This window comes from Magallana gigas, chromosome 6 (assembly GCF_963853765.1).
Source record: "Magallana gigas chromosome 6, xbMagGiga1.1, whole genome shotgun sequence".
In the NCBI taxonomy this organism is placed as follows: Eukaryota; Metazoa; Mollusca; class Bivalvia; order Ostreida; family Ostreidae; genus Magallana; species Magallana gigas.
In genome coordinates, this window is record NC_088858.1 from 9,078,167 (window position 1) to 9,094,031 (window position 15,865).

General features: G+C 33.3%; 3 protein-coding genes across 7 annotated transcripts in view; 1 reads left to right on the plus strand and 2 right to left on the minus strand.

Moving 5' to 3' along the window:
- Positions 1–597: 597 nt before the first annotated feature.
- LOC105334739 (uncharacterized) lies at positions 598–4,106 on the minus strand. Its single transcript, XM_011438294.4, has 4 exons — positions 3,964–4,106; positions 2,294–2,448; positions 2,093–2,161; positions 598–1,776 (listed from the first exon to the last, which is right to left on the minus strand). Exons 1-4 carry the CDS (start codon positions 3,995–3,997, stop codon positions 1,486–1,488), a joined length of 549 nt encoding a protein of 182 aa, XP_011436596.3. The 5' UTR covers positions 3,998–4,106; the 3' UTR covers positions 598–1,485.
- Positions 4,107–5,625: 1,519 nt separating this feature from the next.
- LOC105334742 (tubulin-folding cofactor B) lies at positions 5,626–11,955 on the minus strand. The gene is made up of 8 exons (XM_066088737.1): positions 11,663–11,955; positions 8,773–8,916; positions 8,414–8,507; positions 8,058–8,202; positions 6,896–6,951; positions 6,660–6,732; positions 6,082–6,229; positions 5,626–6,043 (listed from the first exon to the last, which is right to left on the minus strand). The coding sequence occupies exons 1-7, from the start codon at positions 11,777–11,779 to the stop codon at positions 6,109–6,111; spliced, it is 750 nt and encodes a 249-aa protein (XP_065944809.1). The 5' UTR covers positions 11,780–11,955; the 3' UTR covers positions 5,626–6,043; positions 6,082–6,108.
- A 150-nt stretch (positions 11,956–12,105) lies between these two features.
- The window catches only part of LOC105334740 (baculoviral IAP repeat-containing protein 6), a 35,790-nt gene continuing 32,030 nt past the window's right edge, over positions 12,106–15,865 (plus strand). For all 5 annotated transcript variants that reach the window (XM_066088731.1, XM_066088732.1, XM_066088735.1 and 2 more), the window contains exons 1-8: positions 12,106–12,286; positions 12,706–12,887; positions 13,370–13,504; positions 13,704–13,951; positions 14,336–14,538; positions 14,681–14,730; positions 15,558–15,653; positions 15,755–15,858. In XM_066088731.1, the coding sequence (XP_065944803.1) occupies positions 12,106–12,286; positions 12,706–12,887; positions 13,370–13,504; positions 13,704–13,951; positions 14,336–14,538; positions 14,681–14,730; positions 15,558–15,653; positions 15,755–15,858 (1,199 nt within the window). The remainder of the gene's footprint in view (positions 12,287–12,705; positions 12,888–13,369; positions 13,505–13,703; positions 13,952–14,335; positions 14,539–14,680; positions 14,731–15,557; positions 15,654–15,754; positions 15,859–15,865) is intronic.

Sequence of the window (15,865 nt, forward strand, 5' to 3'; positions counted from 1 at the left end):
GTGATGCCTGTAAAAACGGCACCATAACATCGATTTAGCATGAGCAAGATATCTGTTAGAGAGCCTCGATTCTTTTACTATGCAATCCTTTAAAAGGCAAATTTCGGAGTATAATTATAAGATATTGAAATTATTTTGTTTTTGAGTTATTTTACTGATTTTCGTTGTCATAGTAAAAAAGTACAATTCCCTTTTTAAGACGTTACATGGATGTTGCTTTAAAAGAGAGCAAACTGTGTGTCCGATTTGGTCCCCAAACTATCGTTCCCATGCTGTATAAATGCAGCTTGCTACAAATTTATTACGGCTTGTAGGACGACAGAAAAATCAACTGATGTAAAACATTTTAGCATGCATTTTCAGCAAATAATTGTTGACTTCAAATACTTAAGGAAGTTGGATAATTTATGGGCTGTTTTGGCTGTTAATTTGTCCCGGGGGAGGGGGTTATTCGGAGTCCAGGTTTTGATGACCCCCTGACATCCTTCTCTGGATCCGCGCATGAGTAGACTCATATTGGTTACTAGTAATTATTTAAAACATATGAAAAAGCCTTTTTGTAAGATGCAGTTTAAACAGCATATAAATGAAGGAAAATCAAGTTAAAACAAAGCATTTTTATTTTTATAAAAACCGTTTTATTTATGTCCGACAAAACAAATGTAGAAAATATAAGAGAAATAAATACATATGTAGCTTACATGTACATAATATAAATAATTGTAATTTTATATATCATACGTATGTACCTCTTTTTACTCTTTTCACACATAATATTATCATAATCAGGTTTATTAATGTAATGCCTCACCTCGCAATTGTTTATTCCAAACATTAAATTCTTATAAGATCATCTTTGAATAAATACGGATGAAGAAACAACAATAATATCTTATGTTCAAAATATCTGAAAGGAATTGATAATATAATTTAGTTTCAATCGTAGATTGACAAAACAAAATTATTTACTTATATACATATCACAGGTAAGAAACTCTTTGGTGTAATCAATCAAAAGAAATGGTGGACTAAATGCCATGGATCCACACACCACTCACTACCTCGGGTACGTCTTTTGTAACTGAACTTTGAAACTTTGATAGGAATTGAATCACTTATATTGTCATTATATACATTTTCATACAGATATATACTGGTTCCTCGCTGCACCGCTCGACGCCAAGTTATCTAGCAACCTTCAAAACTTTCAGAAGGAAGATACCAATTGTCCATACAAAAGACGAGCAGTTTGAGTATATCACCTCTTTTGTTCATTTCAGGATAACTTTATGAAAGCTTTCAGGGTAACTTGGAGTCTGTAAATAAGCTAGGTTGATCACTACCAGATAGGAAAATAAAGATGGTGGTTGTTCATAAGTGCAAATGCAAGTTAAACTGCAATTACTACCGACTGCATAGCAACAACTGCATGCAACGACCGAAATCTCGTTGAGTTCTCGCGAAACAAGGACATGTAGATGCAGATTAAGCTTTCTGTGCTTCTACCTCACATTTTCTCCCACAGCACCCTCTGCGATATTTCCAGTCGGGGTGCAGAATATTTCTATTTTTCAGATGAATGCACATGGAGACCACAGCCAAAATGTACCCCATCAGTATAACACAGAGTAACACGATGTGGAGAGCAAGCTGTGTGTCTCGGTGGGTTCCACATTTTTCGCTGTTGGTGGCGCATGTCTCTACCCCTTGTATGGCTGTAGCTAGGGCGTATCCCATGGTAACAAGAATGATGCTGGCAGTGTAATGACCACCTAACTGCATAACAACAAAAAAATAACAATTAATCAGGCTAACGCTGATATTAATAAAATGTTAAAATTGAACATTATGGTTGATTTAAACTAATATGATTAAAAAAGATAAATCGCTTTTCCGTTAACTTTAATATTTAGGCGTCTTAATGGTTTAAAGTAACGCTTAACATGTTTTTATCCCCTTCCAAAAATTCCTTCTTTACATCAGTGTTATATTAAAGTTCAATAATATCAGAACAAAAATATATTTTCAAAGACCTTTAGGACAATAATGTAAACATACAGATTTCCTAAGTTTATAATTCTGTAAAACTTACTAATTTTCCCTGTGTCTTTTCATCTGTTGATCGACAAGCCAAAACTCCCACTATTCCAAACGCTAGCGGCTGAAAATTCAAAATAAATAAATAGGTAAATTATCAAATTGTGTTATCAACAATCAATATCACACATTAGATTGTAAAATACGGAAAAAATTCAACTAAAACAATATATATATATGCACCATTAATACATACCATAAATGCATACCAAATGCCAGTTGCCGTGGTAATGGGGTACTTGCCTCCTCCAAGATAAACAAAAACAAGAATACCGACGACCAAACTGACGACTCCAATAAAGAGAGCGACCACGGACATTATCCTGATGTGGGACAAAAGTTTTTCCTTTTCTGCAACGTAAATTACATGTACTGTATATTTAAAACTTTGTTTCGTCTAATCAGAAATCAGATTTTTATCTTGTACAATTTTAGAACGGAACGTTCACATTTAAATACATTTTGGAAATGTAAAGAAACAAGTTCATGCAATTAAAAATTAGAATAGAGATGAACTCTGTTTACAAACATTAACATTAATATAAATTATTGTATGTTTAAATTGTAGTTTCTAGCTATGGAAAAATAGCTTGCCAATTTTTTGTTATATACATCATTTATAAAATTTTAAATAGTATCATTGATGCTATTTAAAATTTGTATAAATGATGGATATAACAATACTGTATCAATTTTTCTCTATTATAATTTGTCTCCGAGCCAGTGTTTGAAAGACCAAAAAAAATCCTTCGATGTTTTGATTTCTTGCATTTGTGTTTAAAGTTCAGTAGCCGCTTCGATTAAGATGACGTAACAAAAAATAGTACAACAATGTTGCAAGTATTTGATTATCATGATAAATAAATATGTCACTACTTTTGACAATAAAACCCTTTTTTATTATAATAAAGTGAAACAGAAAGGAAAATTCACTTTCACAATTGAAAAATACGATTGAAGCTTGTTCTGTTGAAGTCGCAGTGCAGAGCGGTTGGAATTTGAAAACAAAGCGATAGAAAGTTGAGTTAAAGTCTACTTAGGCATTTTCAGGGGAAACTCTGTCGCAGAATCAGATTCAAAAGCAATATGATTTTCCTCCGACATTATATAGGAAACCTTTTTCAACTTCTAAGTTCTTTTTACGGAACAAAACGGACAGAGACGGACAAGTAGTTTTTGACCGTGATCCGTGAATGGACTAAACACGAAAGGTCTGTGATATTGCGTTTACGATCTTGGTCAAGGCTTGTAAAAAAGTCAGAAATAAATTTAACTGAATTAACTCCTTTGACAAATTGCGATTGTAATTATCAAGAACACCTCGTTTTGATGTCGATCCATAAACATTATTCTGTTTACAGGCCTATATTCCCTGAATCATCTATCCCCCGCAATAAATGTTACCGGTATATTTTATTTTTTTTAGAAATGAATGAATAAAACTTCGGATAACAAAATACAGATACGTTTTTTCTTTATGCCTAAATTATGTTTTCATTACGATATCTATATAATAGGTGTGTTTCAGCACAAGTCGGTTAGTTTGAGCACATAGAAAAAGTAGTGACCTAGATAATTCATGCGCTACTTGGACCTCTTGACCCATAATGATGTTATGCAGAAATAACAGCGGATTGCGCAAACAGTGTTACATAAGGGTGTAAATATTTAATCAATATGAATCAATCTCCTTCATGGGATTTTCTAATTTCCTTCACAAATAAACGCCCCCCCCCCCTTTCCCAACTAGATTGCCTTTGCTTGAAATAAATATAGAAGACCCATGAGCTGATCCAGACATGATGAGTTTATATAAATCTCTTTTGTTAGACCCTGTATTTACATCTATTTGTATGTCTTAATTACCTTGTAAATCTATTTTCTCAGGTTGTTTCTCCATGATTATAGTTGGATTGAGTTTATCCAATAATATATTTCTCGGGTACAAGGTAATATATACTTTAAAGCTACCTGGATATTGAACTTTCACCCAACGAGTCTCAACTTATTATTGGCTGATATTTATATCTCAACACTACATTGATTGCGAAATCTATTATTTCGAAAATTAATACGTCATGCAGACCGACGTCAATTCATTTCAACATATACCCGGCAGAATTCTGGTAAAAAAAATACATAAATCAAACGATAAATAATTTTCCTGTTATATAGACAACTTTTTAACGGAATTAACAATTCTTATGTTAGGAAGTTTTAATCAAAATATACTTTGGTGTAGGTTTACATAGTAGAACATGTACTCGAATTTTACCGGTAATCACCAAATCAAAAGGTGTGGATAGAAATACAAGCACTAAACACTACACAGGACACTGGCAGTAATAAATAGTCTTTAAAATAACACCAGTATTCATGATCACAGTCTCTTAAAATTCAGTATATTCAGGGAGAAAATTTTAAGGAAATATATATATAGAGAGAGAGAGAGAGAGAGAGAGAGAGGAATGAGTGTAAGGGTGTCGAGTAAAGCTCGGGAAACAAAACTTGCTACTTTTCCATTGCTTATTGCATTTTTAAGCAAAGTATTCTTAATCCCGAAGAAAGCTGTCTTTTTTGATTACAGCTGTTATTATTGAAAGAAGTTCTAAAAAATATCAAATCATAGAACACAACAGCCAGTGCCAGTTCGGCCTGGCAGGAGAGCAAAGTTTCATATTATTTAGGTGTTCTGAATTACCGGTACTATATGAGTGTTCGTGAACACCAGACATAGCTTTTGGACCATCGTCAACATCCCCCCTCATATGAATATGAAGTTTTATCTCAAAGAGGGTGTTGCAGTTTCTATGCTATTTTTATCCAAGGAGTTGCAGATAAAAAGAAAAATCAAAGCTACGGAATTCGATATAGAATAATCATCAATGTTATCTCGTGCAGTCCTTGATTTTTCCTAAGTCGCTGTAGGTTTCGACCAATCGATAAACGGGGCGTGCAGTTTTCACCTATATACATGTATACCAGCTTTAGCGGGTTATGTTACTTTTTTCTGCAATGATAGCTACCTTTATAATCCGTATGAATCATCAACGAATGCATTTTACTCTTTATATTTACATTTTTCTTTAAACAAATGAATAATTTGATAGATACAGATTAGTAAAATAAACTAAAATTCACTAAATTACTGTTCATGTACATCAAAGTAACAGCTGATCATACTCGGTAGATGTAAATATTAACATCTGTCTTATAACAAATAAATGAATTGATCGTAGAAAGTAAATGTAACTACATGATTAATTCGTGCACTACACGATTTTTCTTACGTTGCTTAAGTTTTCAACCGATGGATAAATTTTTCAACCGATGGATAAATTTGTTAGAACTGGATTGCTTAGATTTCAGTTGTCAACTTCTACATACAGCTGTGAAATTACAATAAATTTTCATAAGAAATAAAGGAAATCATACTTAGTAGATGTAAATATAACTCTATAAGATCCCAAAGCATTAGGTTTATCATTTATAGTAATTAATAAAAAAAACAATAATAAACCAACAAAATCAATTTCTTCTCTGCTTATTTATTTATTGATCACTTTTAAATCATAAAAAAACCACATTATGCCCAGTATCAATGTTTAATGACATTTTTACTGTTCACAAAATAATAATTGCCTTGCAGACATTCATAACATAAACAAAAGTAAATTGTATGGTAATACTTCTCAAATAAAGTTGTTCAGTTGCATATTACAGACACAAGTACATGTATATATTGCAATCAACTGTGATCAAATATTTATCTCTGGTAGATATGACAAAGAAGCTGAAAGGTTTGTTTACACGATGTATCCAAAAAGCAATATTACTCATCATAAAGCATTTACCAAAATACATACCGCAACAAAAATTTGATAAAAATCGGTTTACACAGTCATCTGAGCCAATGTAATAAAAATTCTAAGCTATATTTTAAGAAAAGTGAACACATCATCTTTTGAATTGGTTTTTTAAGAGAAGTGAACACATAATGTTTGAAAAAGTTTAAATTTCATCATCACTAAAATCTAGGCCTTCCTCTGGAAAATCCCCAACTTCTACATTCTCTGGTTTAACAAACCCTCCATACTTATCTGGGCATTCAAAATACTGCTTGCCTCCGACACTGCAACACAACAGTAAAAAGTTATCAATACAACAAGAAAGGCTTAATCTGAAAAGAAAATAATTAAGAAAACCATTTTGATTTACAACAATTCATATCCTAAGTCCAGCAGTATCAAATAAGCATGATACTTTATTATAAACATGTCAGCAACATTATACTGCATTCAATGTTACATATGTATTAAGATTCATCTAGTACAGTAAAACACGGTTATAGTGAACACGCTTATAATGAATTGACACTTACAGCGAAGTGATTTCTATTACCCGTGACTTTATTTCATGTTGTAAACTTGACAGATATAACGAATTGTGCTTTTAACGAAGCTAAATAGTCAGTCCTTGGCACTATGTTATAAGCGCGTTTTACTGTAAATATTTTCTGTTTCAACCCAAGCTTCAAAATATCTCCAGTAACTTAAACTTACCTTCCATTGTTTTTTCCTACTGGCTCATCATAATGGATTCCTATCCAGTATCCCGGCTTAAAATCAGTTAATCCTGTAACACAATTCAAAGTTTTACAAAGTTGAGAGCTAAATTGACCTTTAACACATAAATAATAAATATTGAATTTGTAATGGGTTTGTTATTAATTTCAATAAATCACATGAAATTTCACATCAGAAAACAGACTTGTTCAGCCTGCATTGCATCACCTTACCTATATATTTAACTGTGCCTCTCCTTGTTGGTTGGTTAGGGACTCTGACTTCACATCTGTCAAGGAAATGTAAAAAAAAAAACCAGTGGTTATACCACTGTCTGTCAACTACTCTCTTGTTCAAAGATGTACAGTGTGTTTGTACTACTTCGTGGTGCATTCTGTAAAATGTGGAATCAATAAATTTGGGGGGGGGGGGCAATTTTTTAAATGTTAATGAATAAAGACTTTAATTTCATCATTCACTGGAGATATTTATTTGTGGTGTTGTGAACCCAGGAAATTCATGTCACCTTACAGATATAAATGATGCCACAGTACCATGTACAGGGTACTTTTTGGTCCCCCATGTTATTTATGCCTTGTATTCAATTATTATCAGAAAATTAAAACACAGCAAATTCAAACATTTCACAGTTGTCTCAATTTAACATTTACCATGTACTGATGCCTCAGCAAATTCTTCTGCAAATTATTGAAATGGATATGGTCTGAAAATAACTATATATACAGGGTTTTAAAAATTACTCACTAGTACATGGTTCAAGAATACCTGAAATAGTCAGTCCTCTTAAATTTTTAATATTCCATATTGCCATATAAATTTGTCATAACACCACAAATGTCCCCGCAAACAGCCAAAATTTCAAAAGCCATACACGTATTTAGTTTTACATTTGTCTGCACAGAACATTTTTTTTTCTAAGTTCAAGGAGCATAACTCTGTCAACAATCATTTGACCTGGACAAAATTTAATATTGACCTGTACTATCTAGAAAAATACCTGTGCATGCAATTTCATTTGATATATACATACAGTTAAAGAGTGGAAACTGAAAATTTATAAATTCAAGGGGGATAACTCTGTCAACAATCATCAGACATTGACCAAAATCAACCTTCATCTGCATATTCCTCTGACATACCCATATATCAAATGGATTTGGATGTGTGTACCTGTTGCCTAGATAACGAATGGAAAGTTAATGATGACAGATGGACAAAAAGACAAACTGGGGTAAAACTATATGTCCCTAATCATTTTATGGCGGAGACATAAAAACCTCCATAAATTGATCACAAAGTGAAATATCACTGAAGTTGATCTTAGTGTTTTGAATAAAAAACTTCATCTAATCAAGCTCCATCTCAATTTCTTACCTATCTCCAATTTTCATTTTTTCAGCTCTTTCTTTGTTTTCCTGCTCTTTCCTTTGTTTTTCTTCCTCTTGTCTCTTCTGTTCTTCAGGATCTACTTCTTTGAATCTTCCTAATTTATTTCTTTCTTTAAATGCTCGAACAGAGTCTGTTTCAAATATATGAACAGGACATTTTCAATTTAATGTGGTGGTCTGTTTCTAGACATTACCCACATGGGTCATGATTTACTGGTATACTTAGCTATTTTAATTTCAATTTTTAAACAAACATCTTTTCCAAGAAATATGCTATTTGATAATTTATCTTTATTTTGAAACTCCTGTTTAAGGTGAGAAAGGTTTCTAAAGCATTGGTACCTGACTTTTTTGCATACTCTTCCTCAGAAATTTCAAACTTTTCCACTTTAGATAGATCTTCAAACTCCCCAACTTTGATTGTTGGATCTATAACCTACATTAAAACAACACATAAAATTCATTTATCTGTAATACCGATAATAAAAACAATCTATTTTATTTCAAACGCTGCTTCAAAAGACAAATAGACAAGAGTTATTTCCTTTTGGGTGCATTGTTGGAGACCATATTATGCATTCTTTATTTTAGCCTTTCAACCTTTTAAAAATATAGCAAGGCTTGTTGTCTTTTTCTTCTTCAAAATCATCACTTATTTATATTGCTATTGATATACATAACATACGAAAGCAAAGACTTACATGTATTATCATTCCATCATCAATGGGATAGGAACCAAGAAGAGCATTATTGTCGTCTAACTTACACACCAATTTGTTGTCTCTGTCATAGGCCTCTAGTTTCATATTCCCAGCTGTGGAACCTGTCAACAGCTCTAATTTATTCTACAAAGAAACAATTAAATTTTATAAACTCAACTGTTATATTCTGAAAAAGAACCATGCATCTATTTGTGAAATAAAACAACATTTGGCAGCTGTGGCTTTATATCGGTATATATCATTAATTTAACCCCCACATAATGTCATTAATATTCTATAAATTTTCAAGGCATATACAATCATGCTGGGTTGTCCTTGTAGCAGAAGGTAAATGTAAGTCTTTGATACAATTAGAACCGTAATATTCTTTTCAATATTAATACTTTATCAATTTTTTCAACCATAACTTATTATATGTGTATAACATCTTTGAGTTGTTAATTTTAATCAACATAATTTATTTCAACTATTTCAAAGTCTACTTTCCTTCTTATTATTATAATTATCATCAAATAAATTGTATGTATAATGTTAATTTAAATTAATCTGGTTAATCTTTACAATTTGTCTCTCCCTTTTATAACTAGTCTTAAAAGTTAAAGGGCAGATTCATGCAAATCTAACTTGGTTTTTGAACCATCCATAAAAACACAACACAAAATTACCGGTATAAAGAATACTGGAGATTAAGTTCAGGTGGCATGGGACAGTTTTTTGATACAATACATTGTAGCCAGGGGGTGTGTGTCTTCCAAAGTCTGTTACTATATTTCCTCAGTTTCCATTAAGCACAAATACCTTTAATTCACTCCTAATAAGGCAAATCCCCAATTTCTGAAGATAATTACCAGTCAAAACCTGTAAATTTTTCTACATACTGGTTTTTATGAGATTTTTACCCTTTCATATTTCGTCCATTTTTAACGATTTTTTTTTAGCTTTTTAGACCTCCCCCAGCTAATTCCCTGCAAAGGGTTGACATTCCCTACCATGTGCATGTTGCATCATCACATGTCAGAAACTTAACGGTGTATAGTTTACAATGTCCCATCCACCTACTTTTTGCGTTATTTTACCTCCCGTCTGTAACTTGCAATTTCACTGTGTAAAGTCAACACAACTGTCATTGCCATAAGCTTCGCACTTTACTTCTGATTTACATGTACCTAACATTAGGGGCCTACATATTGCAAGCTAATTTCAACAAGAGACATCCCTCTAATAATAAAAATCATTAACAAGAGGCCCAGGGGCCACATCGCTCACCTGAGCAACAATTGCCTTATGGCCCCCACTGTGGCCTCACCATACCACTGGACTATTATTTTAACAAACTTGAATCTATACGATTTGGAAATGCTCTCACTCAGATTTGGGCTTTCCTGGCCTAATAGTTTTGAGAAGAAGATTTTTTAGAGATTTTATCTATGTATAAAAATTCATCCCCCTATTGTGGCCCCACCCTACCCCCAGGGACCATGATTTGAACAAACTTGAACCTATACTATCTGAGGATGCTTCCACTCAAATTTGAGCTTTCCTGGCCTAATAGTTTTTGAAAAGAAGCTTTTAAAAGATTTTCTCTATATATTCCTATGTAAAACTTGATCCCCTAATTGTGGCCCCACCCTAACCCCGGGGACCATGATTTGAACCAATTTGAATCTACACTACCTGTGGAATCTCCCATTTTAATTTGAGCTTTTCTGGCCCAATAGTTTTTGAGAAAAAGATCTTTAAAGATTTTCTCAATATATATCTGTGTAAAACTTGATCCCCTTCTTGCGGCCCCTCCCTACCCCCGGGGACCATGATTTGAACAAACTTGAATCTACACTACCTGAGGATGCCTCCACACAAGTTTTAGCTTTTCAGGCCAAATAGTTTTTGAGATGAAGATTTTTGAAAAATACCAACAAATTTTCAATAATTCTCAATTATCTCCCCTTTAAAGAGGGCGTGGCCCTTCATTTGAACAAACTTGAATCCCCTTCACCTAGTGGTGCTTTGTGCCAAATTTGGTTGAAATCTGCCCAGTGGTTTTTGAGAAGAAGATGAAAATGTGAAAAGTTAATGACGACGACTACGACGACAACGACGACAGACAACGGACAAATTGTGATCAGAAAAGCTCACTTGAGCCTTTGGCTCAGGTGAGCTAAAAACCATTTCATGAGTTTTAGCAACACTTAAAACCCTTCAAAGTTACCAACTCCAAATTTTACAGATATATTGATGGGTACTTTATTAATAACTGTTCCTTGCTACCAGTCTACTACACTACAGTATAATCCAGTATTGTAAACCTAAAATATTTTGTGGGACGGTCGACGCGGTCAGACAATTTCTATCACTGCTGCACCAGATATATATAGCCCACTTAGTAGAGCACCTAACTTGAGAATTTAAGAAGCCTGAATCTCAGTTTAGATTGTCATAATTTCTTCAATTCTGTTACATCTGGTGCCAAGACCAACCTCTTGAACTGACTGGTTAACTTCTGCATTGGTAAAAAACCACAAATGTTATCTTCGAGTAGCTAGCAGATCATTAATGGAGGAAATAAGGAATGTGAGGGTCAAACCAGTTCGATCACAGGTGCAAGATAGCTCAGTTGGTATATAACACCTGACTATATCATAAAAATTGAATAGGCATACTGGTCCTAAATTCTATAGCATAGAAAACTGTAATATAAAATTCAGGATCTGTGTTTGATTCCCTGTCTGGTCCATCGTATTAGTCTAAACCAAAAGATGGAGCATGTATACCAATCACCAAAATCAAATATATTACTGATTAAATCGGTTAATCAAATATTCTTTCCTTAAACACACAAATCGGTCAAAATCATGATTGGAGGACCAACCTTAAAATCGGCTATAGTCAAATCTTTTGGAAACCTTTTCTCTGTTCCAAATGAATTGACCGAGCTAGTGACTCGCACATTTACTTGACTCTGCGTTACAACGCTAAACTGCGACATTTTCAGTTTTGTTCTGTGGTTGACAATTTAGACGTGTGTTGACACGGTTGACAATTACAATGCTCGTTTTTCCAACGTGAGGTAAATAATCACGATATCCAAGACGCTTGAAAACGAAATCACATTATTCTGGTCACGTGATATGTTTATTCCGTCTCGATGTTTTCTGCTGTGTTGTTTACACCCATATTCGCAGCAAAACATGGAATGAAAATCATACGCTAAATTCACATCTTTTTCATATTTGAACTTAAACTTAGAATTTCCCCCAAAACGAAACTAAACGATGATGTCATTTGAACGAGAGTTGACTTCTGGAATAAAAGATGGCGGCCACTGAAAAACAGTGGTATGTTGGAGAAGACGGTTGTATATCCGTTGGGGTATCTGCCAGCGCCGTCACATACCACTCCGCCTTAAATTCAATAATAGTGTCAACAAAAGAACCATCTGTAAAAATTTATGATGTTGCATCCGGTGCTTTATTGCAAAAATCGGATCTGTCAGGTAGATTAAGCTAATATTGTATAATACTTTGAAAATATATTGTATGGGGTGTGTCTAGTATCTGAATTATATCAAAATTTGACACGTGTATAAGTGTTTGATATGTAAATTAAGAGTAAAGTGGTAAATTTTAGCTAATCTGATCATTTCTTTCCTGGTGTACAACCATGATATGAACAATGACTGGGCGTTTTAATGCTATGTATATTTTAAAAAATATTTGGATGTCTCATGCTTCAATTTATCATAATTTATATTATGACTTTGAATAAGTCTCCCTAATTTTGGGGGATCTATTGGTTTCATTGTTTTGAAAGTGTGACACTTAAAACATCCTGTTTTATGATGTTGAACATAATTTAATTGTTGTTTACTTATAATCTGAACTCTGATTTTATCTCTCATTCTTTTTAATACAGCAAATACCACTGATGCAATTCACGCCATGTATTTACCTGGAAAGGACAAGGTGGTGTTTGCTGATGACCAGTCGGTTGGTGCTAGGAATGATTTGCGTGGAATGCTCCTCTTGGATACTGCTTTGCAAACACCTGTCAGTAGATCAGAAGACCAGGTTAAAGTTGAAATTCCATTGGCAGAAGTAAGTCTAAGAGAAAAAAATTCCAGTTTATTAAACACATTGAAATCAGTATGATTACACTTCAGCAGTATACAGACAAACATGTATTTTGATGAAATTCAACAAAGTTTACATCTACAATCACGGTACTCGATTTTTTTCATTTATTTGTTTCTTTCTTGATCATTAAATTAATTTGTCAAAGAATGGGAAAAATTAAAGAATACTGATTGATATTGTCACCAAAATTATTATTAAGAATTTAATATCAAAATATTAAATAAGCAACCCATGCCACTCAAGAAAATGTTGAAATTGAATCCATATGAGAATTTTGAATATTACTAAAGATGTTTACGAATGAAAAAGAAAAATTTGAAAAGTACAATATCAAGTTAAGCTGACCTAAAAATTAAGAGGCTTTTCCTCAATTTGACTAGCAATAATGATAATATTTCACATTTTCCCTGAACTGTAGAATTATTTTACCTGTATATTGATAGGCTGGACAGTTCCACAAAGCATTAATGAATGCTGAACTCCCTGGAATAGATCATGTTGATGAAGTATGTAAAGAATTGGAGAAAAAGATTGATGCTGTTCAAGAAGCAACAAAAGGTCATCTGAAAGCTGCAAAGGTAAACAACAGAGAATTGCAGATTTTATGATATAGATACATGTATATTTGTTATGAGTACATTTTTCTCCAAAAAGCTTCAATTTTGTAAATATTACAAAAGTACCGGTACTTTCAAGTATAACTTTGTCATTTCAATATGCATGTTTCCTGCTGCAGCGTAAACAGTGTAATGTTTTGAAGAAAAAAATATTTTCCAGTGGGCAACAATCTGCTTAAAATTGCCTTTTTCAACACTGAAAACGGTCTGCACTGGATTGGTGAATGAGATGAAGCGTCTTAGCATGAATAATCCGGGATTGTCTGTAGCCTCATCCATAGGGGACAGACTTAACTATCTCCTCCCAAACAACGGGGAGGGGTGGAGTAACACTGTAGAAAGGTCCATGATGTACAGTGAAGTAGCCAGGCAGAAAACCTTTAGAACATGGCCTCACATGAATTACAAGTAAAATGTTATACATATAATATGAAGTGGTTGAAACTTCTTAACTATCCTTGTGATAATTATTACCAATTTTCATCAAATATACTTTTCATTTTGTATTAATCTAAGCTAACCTATTCTTAGGGTTAGTTTGTTTTTATCACATTTATTTGTACATATGTATTTTGATAATTGCCTCAATGTAACAGATGTTGATATAATAACTATCATTTTTTGAAACAGTTCTCTAAGTACACTTTGCATGATCAATTATACAGATCTTTTATCTTTAAATAGTCTTTGATGTTTTTCAGATTAAGATTAAATGCTGTAAGCCAACTTTCATTGAATGATTTACCCATTATCAATTAGTAATTTCTCAACTGAGTGATATTTTTGTTCAAGATGGGCACTTCCAGACCCAATGTCACAGGCTGGGTTCTACCATCAACCCAACTCAATGGGAGATGACCGTGCCATGTGTTTTACCTGCAATGTTTGTCTGGTGTGCTGGGAACCCACTGATGAGCCCTGGTCTGAGCATGAGCGCCACTCACCTACCTGTCCATTTGTGAAAGGAGAGTACACTCAGAATGTCCCTCTGGCAGGTGAGTCTGACTCATTGTCCTAGAAAGAACAGGGTGGTCTAAATTAGGTGAAGGATGCCTGGGTACAAATGAAAAGGGGTTTTATTCAATTGTTGATGATAACTTTGTGTGATCTTACATTGAATTGTATTTTCTATTTTAGTTACCTATGGAAGCCAGCCAGCTAAAAGACATGGTGAAAATGAGGAAAAGGTACATACTGTAAACGTCTTTAATTCCATGTGTCTAAAATTTCACAATTTCCTGTGTTAGTACCTTTCACGGTGTTTTTAATTTCACCGCCAGTCGGTTTCAATTTAGATGAAGATTGAAAAACATACATGATATTTTATAAACAAATTACCATACATTTTACATTATTATTCTTTGGAATCGTGTACTGTCGAAAATCCGTTAAAAACTATTAGAAAAATAATTAAAGTATTTTATCGAAGATAATACGCACTATTGTATATTGCGCACCCAACATTTTGAGCATGAAAATGGGGGGGGGGGGGTAATATGTTTAAAAACGACTTTATAATCAATAATCAATTAACCTTATTAAAAAGTGAACTGCTTAATATGAATGCCAATCGAATTGAATGCTCCATTATAGTTAGTTGTTTAATCAACATTAATCATACATAATATATATGCTTGCGTTTTTAAAAAGTGCTATAATTATGATAAGGAAGTGGTAATTTAGGCCCCACTCAGGCACACATCTATAAATAACATCTGTAATGGCGGCATACACAGAGATTGAAAATACACAGTAAATATTCACAGTGGCTTAATGTTCACGGAAAATTGTCTGACCATGAACATAGTGAAATTAAAAACACTGTAATGTTATCACGTCTACAGTAATTTTTCATTTATCTGTACTTGTCATTTGTCAAGAATATATATATAAAATAATTTTAAATTAAAGGTAATGATAAATTTACGTTCATGTAAATACATAACAGTGTACATGAAAATTCAACAACCAATTATGTGTGCTTGAATATAATATATACTTGCTTCTTTTAAAGATTGAGTGCTTGAGTACAACTGCCACAGAAAACTTTGTGGCGACATCTACGCTGAATGGGAATATAGTGGTGTGGAGTGTAGATAAGATACTAAAGGTAATCCTTGCATATTTCTTCTAACATCAAAAAGAATTCAGACAAATATCTCTTTTATATAATGTTCATTTAGTATATATTTTTGTAAATGACTTTAACAGAAATACTGCCAGTTTAACCTGGACCCGTCCAGTCCAGTGATAGCCCTGAAGACCGGAGTTCAAATTGAGAGGCAGTCCACTGGATCTCCAAGTGTGTCGGAAAGGTCTGTA